General features: G+C 39.0%; 1 protein-coding gene and 1 long non-coding RNA gene across 10 annotated transcripts in view; one reads left to right on the forward strand and one right to left on the reverse strand.

Annotated features, from left to right (window-relative positions):
* Positions 1–13,353, forward strand: part of CFAP99 (cilia and flagella associated protein 99) — a 58,768-nt gene extending 45,415 nt beyond the window's left edge. For all 8 annotated transcript variants that reach the window (XM_054825286.1, XM_054825287.1, XM_054825288.1 and 5 more), the window contains 3 exons: positions 2,403–2,608; positions 10,721–10,883; positions 12,818–13,353. In XM_054825286.1, the coding sequence (XP_054681261.1) occupies positions 2,403–2,608; positions 10,721–10,883; positions 12,818–12,985 (537 nt within the window). In that variant the 3' untranslated portion in view covers positions 12,986–13,353. The remainder of the gene's footprint in view (positions 1–2,402; positions 2,609–10,720; positions 10,884–12,817) is intronic.
* On the reverse strand, positions 5,083–16,240 carry LOC129206311 (uncharacterized). 2 transcript variants are annotated; one of them, XR_008577089.1, is made up of 4 exons: positions 16,107–16,240; positions 15,435–15,571; positions 11,988–12,151; positions 5,083–10,787 (listed from the first exon to the last, which is right to left on the reverse strand). It is a non-coding gene; the product is annotated as an uncharacterized LOC129206311 (long non-coding RNA). The 2 variants fall into 2 exon arrangements; XR_008577090.1 differs by lacking the exon at positions 16,107–16,240 and having other exon boundaries at positions 5,083–5,888; positions 10,692–10,787; positions 15,435–15,629.
* Positions 16,241–16,260: the final 20 nt, after the last annotated feature.

Here is a 16,260-nt window from a genome sequence, read left to right on the forward strand (position 1 = left end):
TAATTTTTGAAGTACCCAGTTCTTCCCCTGATGGCACTTAAGTTGCCTGAAGACCACCATTATCTACTTCACGAGTATACAACTTCTCATATTTTAGGAACCACTTCACCATCTTCACTGAATATTTTTGAAATGCAGACACTCAAAATATTCAGCCTCTACCATTCTATGTTTCTATGAAATTCTCTCTCCCATACCTTTTCAGTGTCTGCTTGCCATGCTCAAACACTACCACTGGCATATATGCTCTGTTGCAAAACATTTTCCTTCACTTCCTGTGAATAAACTTGATGGTCATTGACTAGCTTAAATTAGAGGCCAGGTATTATAGCACTTGCTATTTGCAAATTTACTCTAAATTGAAATCTGAGAAGGAGATAAATGATCATTTACTGTTCCAGTAACCTATGGTAGTACATATTTTTTGAAGAGATGCAAAAATAAAGACTGCCTAATATTGAACTCTCCTATCAATCTTCTACTGATGCTACTGGTGACCATTGTTTAGGTCACACTTAGTACACAAGAAGCATGGAAGCAGAAACCACTGAGCCAAAATTGAAGAGTCAGACTTTAGGTGAAAAAACGGTGATGATCTCTTCTTACTGACCCAACTTTTGAAGCTGTAGAAAAAGAAGCTATGGGGACCAAAACTGCAGGAGAGACTCTAGGAAATCTTGGAGGAGTCCCCAGGGATGGTCACCCAAGACACATGCTCCTTCACTGACAAGCTTGTATCATTAAATTCTCCAGATTTACTCGAAAATAATCCCTCTTAAGCACCAATGTTGTAGCAGGAAAAAGCCAAGCCTGGTTATTTGTCATACTCTATTTTGCGGTTTTATTGCCCCTGCCCCCCGGCCCTTTCATGGACTCACTGCTCTGAACAGCCAGAGAAGGATCACTGGAGGATAAGTACCCAACTAGACTGCTTAGATGGCATCCCAGGCCAGGGAAGAGGGACTGGACCCAGGTCAGTTCTTTGCAGCCAAACTGACAATCTGAGCATCTATCTACGACACAGCATCCTTCTCTTTTCCTGTTTGGTTTTTTTCCTTCCCCTTCATGTTCTGTTTTGTGAAAAGCTCAAAAGCAGAAAGGTGGCTACTGTTCAGTCAACAACTTGCTCAGTATTCAATACAAAGGCTTTTTTTCTCCCTGCTAAAAAGGATTGCTTGAAAAAATGAAGGCTCTTTAACTGAAAAATGTATCTCCATTAAAAGGATTGGAATGAGTTCTACTTACATATGTTTATCATTACGACTTAATATCAGTCTGAGAAATACAATTTGGAGGAGTGGTTGTTCTTTTGAATTCCACACCCCATCCCCTTCATCCTTTCCAAACTTTGCCATTAATTTTCTATCACTAGTTCTATGGAACTAAGTAGACCAAGGTCCTTGTGATTAAATTCCTAACCAGTGTTTCACTCTTAATGTTATACAACTGTATAGCAAGAGCCAGGTTAGTATCTTGACTTCCTGCACCCATATATTCCATTATAACATGCCATGGTGCAAGATACAAACCAAAGATGCGTACCAAATGTATGTTAAATGGGCAATAGAATATTAGTTGGTGTGAAATTGATTAAATTTTGCAAAGAAAGCTACACAGAAGCTCAGTATTTGTGTGGGTTTATGCAAATTTTCCATATATGCAGATGTATATATGTGTAGACATAGGGAAAGAAAGAGTATATGTAAGAGCAAGGGCTGAAAACTTCAAGTGCTCACAAATCTGTTTAGAAATTATCTGTCTTCATATGCAAACTAAGGTGCAGAAGTCTCTCACTACATCTCAGAATCAGTCTGTTTATCACTGTCATTGTGAGGTGGATTTTAAAAAGCAATCATTAAACATACCAGTTTGAATATTTTAACTTTGGGCATTGAGATCTGAATTTCCTGAGTGCAAAGCATTTTTTAGTCCTAGTCTTTTCAGGTAAAAATAGTAGATGCCATCATAGATCAAATCCATACTTTGGAAATAGATAAATACAAAAAAGTGCATATTTTTTAGTGTAAAGTCCGTTCTGGTTTTACAAACTAAAAAAAATGCAGTTTTACACATTTTACAACTTCAAAAGTCTAATTAAAACTAAAAGATAAGTCAACTAGAATTTTTGTATTTAGCAAATACATTGTATTTATGATTAATCTACTGTCTATTTCAGTGCTTGTTCATGAAATGTTCTATAAGCCTTGTGTTTTTACACATACGAAAGATGAGCTCTACACCTTAAAAACAGCCGGTAAATAGGTTAGGGCCATCCCTACATTTCTTGAAGTCAAAATATATTCAGCATGATTTGGAACACAATCAAAATATTCTGGTTTTACTCATCTACTCTCCCCTTGGTATTTACAGTGTTATTTAAACCTATATTTCATGTTCTCTAGACCGGTGGCCATGGTTTAATTTGTGAAATGTCAATAGTGGAACTACGTGAACGCCTCGCTCTACTCAGAGAAGCACAGAAGGCAGCAGAGGAAGAGAAGAGAGACCAGATAATTCATGAAAAACAAGCTAAGGAACAACTTCTTCTAGACAAACTGGACCAGATTTCCCTTTTCAGAGCAGAACTTGGACGAGCAGCTGCTTTAAAGTCAGTATAAAACAGCATGTGGTATTTAAGACGTTGCAACTTTGTTAAAATTTTGCTAGCCCCTTGAGGAGAAACACAAGTAGAAAGCAAAATAGTGGCCTTTTATAAATTAGTATGACTTTTGTCAAGGATTACACTGGGGCCAGAATTTCCTTTTTATTCTTGAAAATAATTTGCATCAGATTTAACAAATCTTTTTCATCATTTTGAATTTATGGATGAAGACACTCTGTAGGCTAATGTTGACAGTATTGCCCCAGGAGTCAGAACCAATATTATATATTAAGAAAGAAGCTCTGCCTTTCTTCTGTTCCTTTTCACCTAATCAGAACTAATTTGATTTTATTAGAATCATTCTAGCTTGCTACTTAAAGTGGTTTCTCATTTTCATCTAAATCAATAAATTTGGGCTATAGTTTTCTTCCTTAAACTTCATTTGTTATGTGAAAAGGCAGGCCTTATTTTAGAAGTTAAAAATATTTTAGGAAGGAGATTTTCTGATAACAATAGTAAGTTATAAATTAAATATTTTATAGCAGTAGATCAAAGAGAAAAATCTTTGCTTACAGGCTCTCTGATCAAATTTTGTATTCATTATTCATATTTATTATTCATTATCATATTTATTATTCATTGTCATAAAGGATCCATGACCATCATAGATGCTTCACATATGCAGAAGACAGGCCCCTTCCAGAATCGAAGTTAAAGCTGTTTACAAGTAAAGCTGAGCAGGAAAAAAGCCTGTGTAAACATGTAAAATATGGCACACCTCTTGATCTTCTGCCAGTTTTACTGCATCTTGACTATTTGCCATTGTTTTCTTGCAAGTTGTCTTTCACCTTTTCCTTTTTTGAGGTTGAGAGGTTGGTCCTTGCCTTGCCGTATTTATTTTGCAAACAGATGTTCAGGCTGACATTCTGAAGACATATTCTATCAGGCTAAAAGCACACGTCTTTAGACATGTCTTAGATTTGTGTTTATTGCTGAGATACCAAAGGTGGCTTCTTAGAGTTCAATTCATGTTATTGATTTATCATTCAGTTCTAAATCTCAATTACAGAAGGCTGTATTGATGTATTCATTTAACTAGTTTTCACTAGTGCCAGCTCTAATTTGGTTTGTTGCTGATAGTTAATCTCCAAAGACTGGGGGTTTACTATGTTAGTGCTTAAGAAGATAGTTTAATGAATTTAATGAATTGATAACTGGATTGACTGCATAGATCAGTGACCCTCTCTTCTATGGCATATATAGAGGAAAGATTTTAAGACTAAAGAACCTGAAATAGAGTTGGAGCTGGAAATAAATACACTCTCATCGCTAAACATTCAGTGTTGTGAAAGCCTGTGGGAGCAACTCAAGCCACCACTTTCCGCTAGATGCAAACTAGGCATTAAGAACTTGTATACTACATAAAACCTGTTTCACTTAAAGAATCATTTGTTATGCTAGATGTGCAGCCTGTGAATTTTGTATAGTGCTGGGTTTCTTTAAAATAGACTCTCTGGCTTAATTCGGATCTAAAACTGTTCTGAACCTGAAATAAGCTATGCCTGAATGAGAAGCTAACTTTGACTCACTTTTTGTCCTGACACTTGAAATGTTTTTTTAGAACAGACCAGCATGCCAAAGATGGTAGAATCCAAATGAAATTAAACACTTAATTTACAACCTTCTATTCAGACTCATCGTAAGTAATACAGTAATTGTAACAGAGCCCTGTTTGCTCTCCCTATAAACAAAATATAAACTTTTATTATAGATGTTATAAGACATTTCCTTTCGTGGCTCCTAGGCAATCTATGTATGTAACTTGGGATCATCTACTATAAAGAGGTATCATCAAACTATACCAGAAATGTTGTTCTTTGGGAGTGTATTTAATGCATTTTCATCTAAAATGCAAATCTATGGTGTTATTTCTGTTAATATAGGAGTACGGCTTGCTGGCCTATTTACAAATGCTAGACACTTTGCTGCAGCTTTTATTTTTCTTTAAACAAACTATAGGCTTTGTGTGTTAAACCTGATTTACAGATCCTGAATCCTGAAATATCTATTGAGTCAGTGTGAGTGATTAATTGCTTGGGTTGTATTATTGATACACTGCACAGGAGATGTAAAAAGCAAGTTTTTATGTTTACAGAATAAATTCATAATTATAGTGATAGAATAGCAAATCCTACCAATGCTCCTCGTAAGATAGCCTTATGCATCAATATAAAATTACACATCATATCTTAAATTGCATTATCTTGAAGGCTACTGCTAATCAGCTAAAGTATGGTGGCAAAGCTTTGCTACACTAACGTGGTTTAGTTAGTGTCAACTGGAGTTTAATTGGGTCCCTACCAAGCAGGTTCTTTTCAATATCATTTACAAACAGACATACATCAACACAAAAGCAGCACATTGAGCAAGCATATAATGAGCTATATTAAACAAAATAGGAAACGGAACATGAAAAATTACAGAGAAATCAGCCTTTAATAGACTGCAAGCCATGACATCCATCACAGCAGTGGCTTTGTGAGTGCTTGCAGAACGCTTAAGAATCAATTCAGTACATAGGCAGCACGTCCCTTTAATTGCTAGAATTTCACACAGTTTGAAAATCAGCACTGGCATATGAAGTGGACAAACGTGAGTTCTCAGCTTTTGAACATGAGCACCAAAAGATTTATGAGTGTTTGAATACATGCTAATAATATACTAAAGTACGTGCTTGTATACTGCAGGTACAATTCCCTTTTATTCCAGTGAGGCCACATCTATTACTGCAAGTAATTTAACACACTAAGAACCAAGCAACAGATCAGCCCAGTTGGTGCTGAGGCTCCCTCCATCCACATTATCTGTGGTGTAGGCGGTTTTACTTTGGCTTAGATTTAGTGTGGCCTTGGGACTGCATGCTCTCATCATTCGTGTGGTTTAAAGCTGTCCAGAGGAAAGTTACCTCACAAAACTTCACATTCTCAATTCGTGGCTCCTCTGCAAGCCTGTCTAGTGAACACCACACCAGCCTTTTGTTTGTCTCACACAGTAGCACATCCATGCCCCACGAGCCACTGGCATAAATGTAAGGTATGCAGAAGCCAACCTTATTTCTGTTCTTGCTCATGTGTCTTGTTTGTTTTCCTGCTCATTTTCAAGTGATATGAGGGCACCAGCTGCCACAGCCTCCTCCCCTCTCCAAGTCAGGGCACCATCCAGATGAAGGTAGCAGCTGCTGTTCCAGGGCAACACTCTGAACTGACACTAATCCTCCTTGACTTCCCTGTATGTGAGGAAGAAGAATCAGAAAATTGTTATGAGGAGCAAGATGCACAGACTCCCACCAACACAAAAGTTCACCACATCCCCATCTCCCACTGTGGCAATGGTGTAGCATGCTGGGGTCGCAGTACTGGATTACAGACGATGGTGTGTTTGCCAAGGTGGCAAAGCACTGCTTTCTCACCCTGCCACTTGCCGGTGCTCCAACACTCCTAGATGAGGGGCACTGCAAGTGAGTGTAACACCTCTCTCTTGGCCTGAAGTGAGGAGCGGTGGGAAGTAGTGTGAGGGCAGCCATAGCAGGAGGACAAGGGGGAAGGTTGGTTATGAGGAGGCAGAGGAGAACAAGCAGAAGAGAGGGTTCTGGATGGATGACTGTGACGGTCCTTTCCAAGTAGAACAAGCTCCTTGGAGTGTTCAGGCCTGACTTTGGGGTCAAAGTCCTTTTCTGGTTGAGGAGGGGAGAATGGAGCCCCATCCTCAAAAAACTGTAAGGCACCCTGGCAGCACAAGCCTGTGGTGCAGCACACAACTGAGGAAAGGGGCAGACAGCACGCGGAGGTGGAAAGATGTAACAGGGGAACATGTGCCATGCTATCTTTATACATGGCTGTTGCATCAGATCTTTGAAAACATAGCCTAGAATAATGAAAAAAGCTGAATAATATAAGGCACTTTGGTTTGGTACTTCGTAATATTTCTGATTTCGTTAATTTCACAAATTTCATAAATACTGAAGTATGTGTTTGCAATAAAGGAGTAAGATTTGGTTTCTCAGTCCCTACTGCTGGTAATGAGTTCTTCACTAGCATTGAAATGGAAGGAGGAAATTTAAATATGGGAAGAGAGGCTGTAGAGAAGACAGGCTTTTCTCAGTGATGACCCATGAGAGGACAAGGGGTACAAGAGGAAACAGAGGGAGGGTCCCTCTGAACATCAGGAAATACTTTTTTACTGTGAAGGTGACTGAGTCCCTTCCAACCTCAACCATTCTGTGATTCTGTGAATGAACTTTGATTATACAGCTTCATCATTTTTATTTCAAATGAGGAAAACACTGTTATGAATAACAATCACTTCCACACCTAAAATTAGGTGATCAAAAAGTTAATTGTTTTGGAAGGGAGTCAGATTTTGAGTGCTTAAATCCCTCACATTAATATAAATAGTAATCAATCTAATAGTGTAGTGTTCTTAAATGTCAAAATAATGACTCCCTTAACAGTGAACTGTTAACAGTTAGATACATTCATTTTCCTCACTGCAATAACTAAGAACATATAGTGCAGGACAGAAAAAAGGCACAGTACTGTGAAGTACAGACAGCCCTAGTCACTGAGACACAGAGTATGAAGAAATAATTAAAAAAATGTTCATTGCACTATAAGGCAATCCTACTTCTGCTTTTAAAAATATATTTGTGTTTATTGCACAAGACTCCATTTTGTAAGGTGAGCTTATAAATACAGTCCTAGCTGCTTAAGTTAATATTTTGGTGCCTAGAATGGTCAAGTAACTATTTTTACTCCATCTCCTACAAGTATTGAGTCAGCTGAGAGCTCTCATACATCTATCTCCTTATACTTTTGATGCACAGGTGGAGTTTGAAAATGTAAAGGAAGAGCAAAATGTGGTTTATGGGAGGAACTCTCTGTGCAAATCTTCAGATTCTCCATTTTTTAAACACAGCTGAGAACACCTAATCCAACTGTTCCAGGTGTTTTCACTTCCTACAGGAAAACCTTTAACGCTGAATTGCTGCTCCTTCAGTTCCAGGCCAGATGACCTACTGGACCTAGAGTCCATTTGGCCAGATGCTAAAATTGCAGGGCAGGTAGTTAAATAATTACAAGGGATATGTAAATAAGAAGGCACTGGACTGCCAAACTCCATGACAAGTTTGTGAAATGTGAAGTAAAAAAATACATATTTTTCAAATTCATTATCTTCATCAAGGAAATCATTGAGACAACAAATATGGGATGTCAACTGCAGTTTACTATGCCTGGAATATTATTTTAAGTAGAAAGACACATTTCACCCATCGTTGATGGAATTATTCTGTACTTGATCATAGTGAGCCAATATCTTTCTGCTGTTGACTGTACACATAGCTTACACCACAAGTGAATCAAGAACAAAATCAGTGGTAGATGAAGAAATTTTCACTGTTTGCTTTTATATCCGTATTCTGTTCAATCTTTCATTAATCTCTTACTTTTTCTCCTTTGAGTAGTTTATACGTACACCCCACACTGAGCACATTCAAGAATCTCATCTATTCCTCAACACTAAAAGATCCTTTCTGACACGGTCACTAAGCAAAAACTAGAGTTCATTAAACCATTTCAAATACATACAGACTTCAAAAATACTACAATTTTTTCCAAAGTCTTTGGTAGGGAAATGTTTCTTTTAATTATGGCAAACTCACAAAGGGATGGAAGACTTATCTGAGACCAAAAGAAAAGAAAATTAACAAATTTTCTTTTGGACCAAAGGTTTGACATTACATTTTAGGAACTAGTATGATTCTTAAAGATTGGTTTTCATTCGATGTGCTCATTCAATACCAGTAGCTGGTAAATAAACTTAAAAGTAAAATTAAAATGGGTTCTGCATATTTATTTTTTCATAAATTATCAAATAATTTTCTACTGAATCTGGAGAGGATTTTCCTAACTATGTACTACCCCATTCTGACTGGCTATTACCTTACTTCCTTAGGAAATACGTGATATGGGGTGACAAAGATCCTATTAGTTTTTTCTATCTTGAGTCCTGGAAGTTCTCAACTGACCATCACAGAAAATCAGAAGTTTAAAATTTCTTTTTTCATTCCTTCCTCTCTTTGAGTTTCTGTAATGATGTGGTGTGGCATTGGAAAATCCATGGGATCGAAGGCTTTTTGGAATAGCGTAGATGACCGGCACATGACTTCATGTGGAAGAGGACTGAATATCAGTCTGAGGATAAGCAACTATTTACAATGTTAATTCAGAAGCAGCTGCTGCTGTTTCATGATGTTAAACCTCTTGCTGTATTTCCTGTAATTGTATTTACAAGAATCTGGATTTGCATGTAATGAAAGGTTTTGTTGCTTATTTCCACTGACAATATTTAATCATCAAGTGTTTACATAAAACCTTATTGTTATATTCTCCTATATGCCTTGGAATGCAATGCCTTGTTACAATGCAAATAGACATAATCTGTGTTCTCAATTAGATTAAATGATAGTACGTAATTTTTAGATTTACAGAATAGTGTTAAAAATTAATCTCAGTGTAGCAGAGTATGTCACAATATTAAAGAGGATAAGGAAGTGTTACCCTAATCAGACAGCGTGACACAAACAGCAGAGAGGTTCAGGAAGCGTCTCAGGAAAGCAATTGGAAATGAGAAGCCAAGCTAAACTGTGCCCCTTACTCAGAGTTCACAGTCACATTTCAGAATATAACACAGGCCAAATCTCTTCATCTACTCCTGAGGACTTTGGGAACTGTAGTCCAGAATGGCTGTGCTGAAGAATACCTGCTATTACTGGAGTTTTCTATCAGAAAAGATGAATCTAACACAGCAGACAAAAGCCATCTCTCCCAAGATGAAAGAAGTGTTCAGATCCCTGGAATCTTGATACAGGCACTTTTTAAGGCAAATTGGTGGTTTTAGCATCAGAAGGAACTTCTTCCTTCTTCCCCTTCCTCCAGCTCCTTGAGAAGAGTGTGTCTTATACTGAAAACACTGTGCTATAAGACCCAAGAGATAAGGGAAGAGTTCTGTTGTAAAACCTTTCTAGGGGGCAACCTGTCTGTTGCGAATGATGTCCCAGTGCGCTCTGCTCTGGGTCATCTGGGGTGTTAATCTGGTTTCCAATAAAAGCAATTGTAATGTTGTACCACCACAATACAAAATAACCTTTTACAAAACTATCCTTGCCAGCTGAGAGAAGGCATCAGATCTAACCTGGCTATATAGTATAAAATTATGTATATTCTCTGGTAGATCTGACACTTACTTTAGCTCTGAATTTGGCTAGAGAATCACAGCTGCTCATGACATAATATTAATACTACAGCTTCATCATACTGAGCCCAATTCAAGGGCAATGCTGAAGACGAGAGAAAGTTGGATGTTAAGTGAATCACTATGCAAGGTGGTGTAACCTACATGAAGAAGTTTTGAGTAAATTGCACCAGCTGGGTGAAAGTAAGCCAAACCAGATAAAATGTAAACTCCAGAGGACAGAAAAATAGGTACAATAGAAGGAAAAAAAAAGGAAGACTATCCGATAACCTCTCTTTTATGCCTAAATTTTATGCTGCACATGGTGCTATCAATTTACGCTCACCTAGACCCGCTAACCTTAATTAATACATCACTATCTCATAGATTCTGAATCTGGGCATTGAGATTACACAGGAAAGAGTATCTTTCATTTGCCAAGGAATACAGCAATCGAGATGAATACTAATGATCAGATAAGGAAAACTCCATAGTCCTCACAAGCAAAAAGCTGCAGTATTATCACAGGTTTTGCACATGCTTTTGCTAAAGAATGTCATGTCAGGCTTGAAATACTTCAGATATTGTCATCATGGCATCCTGTGGGAAGAAATTGCTCTATACTGTTTAGTAATGCTGTTCTGTAAACAAGAAGCAAGTTGTGAATACCGCATTCATCAAGCTATGTGATTTAAACCTGTTTTGAGTCTAGCTGGTTCCCAGAAGCAAGAGAAAATTCATTATGTTCAAGGTAATATATGCTCAGATGGATTTATTCTGTGGGTTGATATTATTTTACCTTCTCACTGCTTCTTTTTGATTTTGCAGGCAAGAAGAGAAGAAAAGAAAATCCCAGTCTGGTGAAAGGCCGATGAAAGATGAACGCATTTTAAATCTGCAGAAAAAGATTGTAGAAAAAAAAATGGAGCGTAAAAAGCAAACAGGACTCTTAAAGATTATCCCCCAGAAAACCAGCATTGCATCAAGGAAGGTCTGGGAGTTACATAAGGAGAAAAGCTTTGCAGTAGACCTGCTGTTCACAGACCTTTGCTCAACTGCCAGCGCTGGCAGGGGGGCAGAGGCAGATGGTGCCATACATGACTGGCAACAGCAATGCCCCGCTTCCTGCGTAGGCACAATTTTCCCAAACCATGGCCTTGACCTCACCTTCTTGTCACACATTCTGCTGCCACAGAGCAGGGCTCATCTGTACATCTAGCTTCCCACTCATTACCACACGCTCTCATTCCATCGAAACAGCATCTCACCCCCACGCACATCCCATTCCACCAAACTGGGATGCTCACCCCCTCTCACCCAAGGCATATTCCAGTTTAGCATTCCCATGGTTTTTACCTCGCCTTCCCTCAGGTCCCGCAACATCAGATGAAGCACCAACAGGCCCATAGGCTTTATACTGGTTCACACTGGTTGTGTTTCCTTGGCAAGGGTCTAAAGACAAGCAGTGAGGAACTGCTACACCTGCTGCCGCCTCTGCCATTGCTTCATGCATGTGTAACATTTCCAAGCGGTTCATATACCAGTAACAGTACATGTACCAGAGCATATGGAACGCTGCAGTGAACGGTCACGATGGGAACACTTTTTAAAAGCTATACTAGCCCAATGTAAAATTAGAACTAAATCTCCCGATCCATTAAAATAATAATAACTCTTTTCCTATTTGGGAGAACGTTAGATGAAGCTGAATTCAATGAAGAGGAAAACTACGTTTTCTGAGTGTATATAGTTTAAAAATCAAAATAGTGCAATCTTTCAGAGTATCAATGTTTGCTGCCTTCAGAATCCCTGTTTCAGGCAAGCAAAACCTGTAGGTGCTTATGTAGGCAACTAGGTCTATCCCTTTCAGCAAAGAAAACATTGAAGATCTATTTGAAGAAAGCATTTCCTAAATTGGAATGGCTTTCTGAACTGACGTCTTTAACACATGCTTAAACACTTTGCTGAATGGAGTCCAGAGTAAAGTAGAAGCAATAAAGACTTCAAAGGAAAGCAGCCATATAATTATAAATGCAAGACATTTTTAAAATAAACAAAGAGAAATTATAAATTCACAACTAAAACTTTTAACTACCTGATGTGGGTCTGTATGAGTGCTCTGGTGTCATATACATGAGCAAAAAAAGCCAGGGTTTGAAAGTTGAAGTTAGATTTTGTGTTTTTCTTGATCTTAGCTTTACATAGTAAGTCTCTAAAGATGCCACAGTGGTTTTATGTTCCGCTCAAATGTTAAGACATCTGTAGAAAAGAAAAGAAAAGAAAAGAAAAGAAAAGAAAAAAGATTCAAGGTTACTATAAATTATTTAGCTGTTTTGGTGTATCTTCCATCAGTGCTGTTCAGCTCTGCATGACCCTATCCAAATGTTACTACGGCAAAGTGGCTCAATTCTGGTCAGACTTTTATTCGAGTTGAACTGCAAATTGCTGAAAATGGTGCTAGTGTGACTCATTTTCTATCATTTTAAGCAAAGAAGTAGATGAAAAAGTAGCAGTTTTCTGTTTGTTCTGAGCTTTTTTGGGAATGCTCCTTTGTGAACTCAGCTTTTGAATCAGCAAACCAGTAGAGTCTGACAGGATTTGTGCAACTGTTCATTTATGGCTTCAAGAATAAACTATTGGCAAAGAAAGAACACAAGGTAGCAGCACTGGAGCAAACCATTGAGATGTAGTTTTATCTTGATTTAACATTTTGTGGAATGTTGCAGCTGTGTTTAATTCACCTTAAACTGGGCAACCCACTCAAGTTACCTTTCTATTCATCCTGCCCAGTTTGATGTGAACAAGTTTCCCAATCATGTTAGCAAATAAACTGTGCTGCCAACTAGCCAGATTATCAAATAGAAGTTGAGTGTATCCTCTAATGAGAACCACTATCATCTCTGCATCTGTGTGTCTTTTCTGCAGGATTCGTTGCTATGGAACCACTGGAAAGAACTGGAAGAGAGTCGGGAACGACAGTTCAAGATCCTTCAACGTGGCTTCATGGCCAGAGAAACAGCTCAGAAAATGGCTGCCTATGAGGCAGCAAGAAGCGGAGCCACAGTCTGTATATTGCGCTCTGAAGTAAAATAAAATACATTTGGAACAAATTCAGGCCTGCTGGAAATCTCCCAGTGTGCCTGTTTACTACAAGGTTGAATTTTAATCTTTATTTCACCTTTACAGTGTGATTAGAAAAATATAGGTCATACAGGCACAATAGAATAAAAATGGGGGGGGTGTTTGTAATAGAATTTTACTTTTTAAGCTATAATGATACTTTTTTTTTTGTTAGAATCAAAAGCTTTAAGAAACTGAACCCTTACCATCAAAGCTCCTACAGCAGAATAGCAAATATCTGGGTAAAAATGTTGAGATCTATATTTCTGTTATCATTGTATACTATGCAATGGTTTGCTATGCTCATCTTCCAAAAGAATAAAAATGAGGACAAAACCCAAGCAACATTTGTTGACATGTGAATCTTTTCCGAAGGCATGGTCAGTCCAAGTTCTAACATGTCTTCTTATATGACAGTAAATGTGTATAAGAGGTTCACCAGTTTCAGCAAAGGTTTCGGAGGATGAGGAAAAAACTGTTCAGAAGGTTTAGATGATGTGATAGCCTCCAGAAGCCAGAGATGTGATAGCCTCAGTGACCCAGACAGCCCATCCCTCTATTTGCAGATGTGAATCTCTTCAGTCTTTAAACAGTGGAAGGAGAACATTGTTTGATCTCTTTAGGGAACTGCTTCCAGAAAAAGTCAAAATTCTGTTGCTCACCTAGAAAATAATTTGCCCTTTATGACAATTTCTATACTGTGTAAAACAGCCTTTAAATCACAAGGCTTACTCTAGGCACAAAGCCAAGGAGGATATAAATCTGAATTAAAATCTGCACAGCAGTAAGACTATGTAATGTGGTTCTATTTTAACTCAGTGCCAGTTACTAAGTGTTTAATTATGGCTATTGCAAATATTTAAATTGAAGGAGACTGTCACTGACATTCAAGTCAGGCAGCTGCTTTTAATACTCTCACAACATTACACTTCTCACTTTTTACTGAAGGAAGCCTAATGGAGTTCTTTTGTTGCCATCTAGCTGCGAAGATCACTTCCACAGTTTGCAAGCTGATAAAACGTGCTGTATTTTTCATTCAAAGTAAATGCTACAGTAGTCCACGAAAGCAACGTAGGGCTGATGCTCCGCAGGAAAAGTTAAGGAACATAGGAGAGTGAAAAGAAGGAATCATAGCAGGAGAACTACAGAGAAGAGGGAACTACAACACTATGTCTAGTAGAGGATTGTAATAGCTTACAACAGCAACCCCTTGGTGGCGGGGAGTTGTTTGTGGTTGTTCAATTCTGTTGCATTGTATTCCAGAACAACAAAGCCAAGTGGTGACTGTAACACCTTGGCTTTCCAGAAGCTAGCAATTCACAGGGTTGACATCACAGTCTGGTGTACTGCATAGCTGAATAGTTTCTCTTAAATTTTTTGATGTGTCTTGCATTTTGAGAATTTAAAAAAAAAAAATCATCATTAAGCAAATAGATAGGCAGTTGTATGTAGGTAGGTAACATGGAAATTTCAAAACCCCATCACACTGCATGCTTCTTCCCCTGTGATGCTGGACCCAGTTTTCAAAATTCCTACTGAATTGCAATCAAGCTGATTCATAACTATTTCCTTCTCCATATTTTCTCTGCTCTCAAATGAAAGGACTGAGGAATAGAGGAATCTCAACAATCCAGCTGTGGAATTTTTACCTTCAGAAGTCACAAATAGCCCTATTGCTGCTTTAGGCTCTGATGCATAAAGTCATCTTCAGAATCAATGTTTTTAGGAAATGTAAAAGAATGTAAGTCTTTAAGGAAAAATAGAAATATATTCCTATATTGATATTTTTACATCAATATAGCCTATCGATTTTTCAGTGATGGCAGGTCTTGCAACAGAATACACAGAATAACAATAAAAATACCACATTCCTCCTGACAAACGTGGATAACTTGATGTTGGAGGCAGCAGATCCTACCCAGAACCACTCTGCCCCTGGCCACTAGAGCACCTTCTGTAGTATTCCTGTTCCAGCAGTGTGGTACACAGCAACCTGAGGTGATCCAGTGCAGAGCCAGCAAAGGTCTGGTAGGACTTGTTAGTGTTATATTACAAAAGCAGCTGTTAATGCCATTGGAGCCAGGTGAGCTTTGAAGCAATACAGCTGCATTCACACTGCTGCCTCAGCTAGTGTCTGTGGTACAGACCACCCACAACCTGGTTAATCCACACACGGATAATTGGGAGTCAGCAATGCCTCTACGTTCATCACGCCTCACGGAAACACAGGTAGATGAATAATTCATGATTCATTCATTAAAACATTTGTTACGCTATCTGCAGCCAAGAAGACGACGGTAAGTGAACAAGGCTGACTCTTAAATCATCTAACAAAACAGACTTACAAAATCAGAGCTTTCACCTGTCTCATCTTACTGACAGACTCATTAAGAAACCCCTTTAGTGAGGAGGCCCAGAGTACCTGAGGAAGACGGGAGGGGTTTCAGCCTTGCGATGAGCATCGGACGCAGGGTGCTCACACCTCGTGTAGCGCAGTCTTGCACCTCTTGTAACACAGTTGCTGCTGGGTGGCACTTGGCTCCCTCTTCCAAATCAGCCCTGGTAATGAGGCAAAGCCCACACTCAGTGACTGCCTGGACAGGTAATCCCACCTGCCCTAGAGGGCACAGATATTTTACTATTTAAATGAAAGCAAAGACACAGAGACAGATATGTTGGAATGATGAGCAAAAAAACCCCAAACAAAACAAAACCGTAGTACAAATCTCAAGCGCTGTTCACCCGGGGAGGAGAAGGCAAGAAAAGTCAGCAGGAAAAGCTACGAGTTTATCTATAAACAGCAAAGTGGCTGGGCATGGGGCAGTAAGATCCAGGAAAGGCCAGACGGTCCTTGCTTTGGGGCAAAGCGGTTGGGAAAAACCCTTTTCCACAGTGAGGTGAGGGCATCGAAACACCTCTGCAGTGTTTGTAGCGAGTGACATAGAGGACCTGGAGTAATTCTGCCACAGCCAACAGGTAATGATCTCTCAAGTTGATGGCTCGGATGAATTTTGCTCAGTGCATTGGAAACACTTCCAGAAAAGTGGCATGGGGTGCATCAGGGGGAATCCCCAAGGCTCATATGGACACGCACCAGTACAGCAACATTGCAGAACACAGCAAAAGTCCTGCTTCAGCCGCCCGTTTCAGGCTCCGTCAGGGCCGAACTAACCCTGGGCCCGCGGAAAAGCTCCCGAAGGGCAGGCAGCCACCCACCGCACCTCCGCGACCGGGCGCCCCGCCGTGAG

This window comes from Grus americana, chromosome 4 (assembly GCF_028858705.1).
Source record: "Grus americana isolate bGruAme1 chromosome 4, bGruAme1.mat, whole genome shotgun sequence".
Classification (NCBI taxonomy): Eukaryota; Metazoa; Chordata; class Aves; order Gruiformes; family Gruidae; genus Grus; species Grus americana.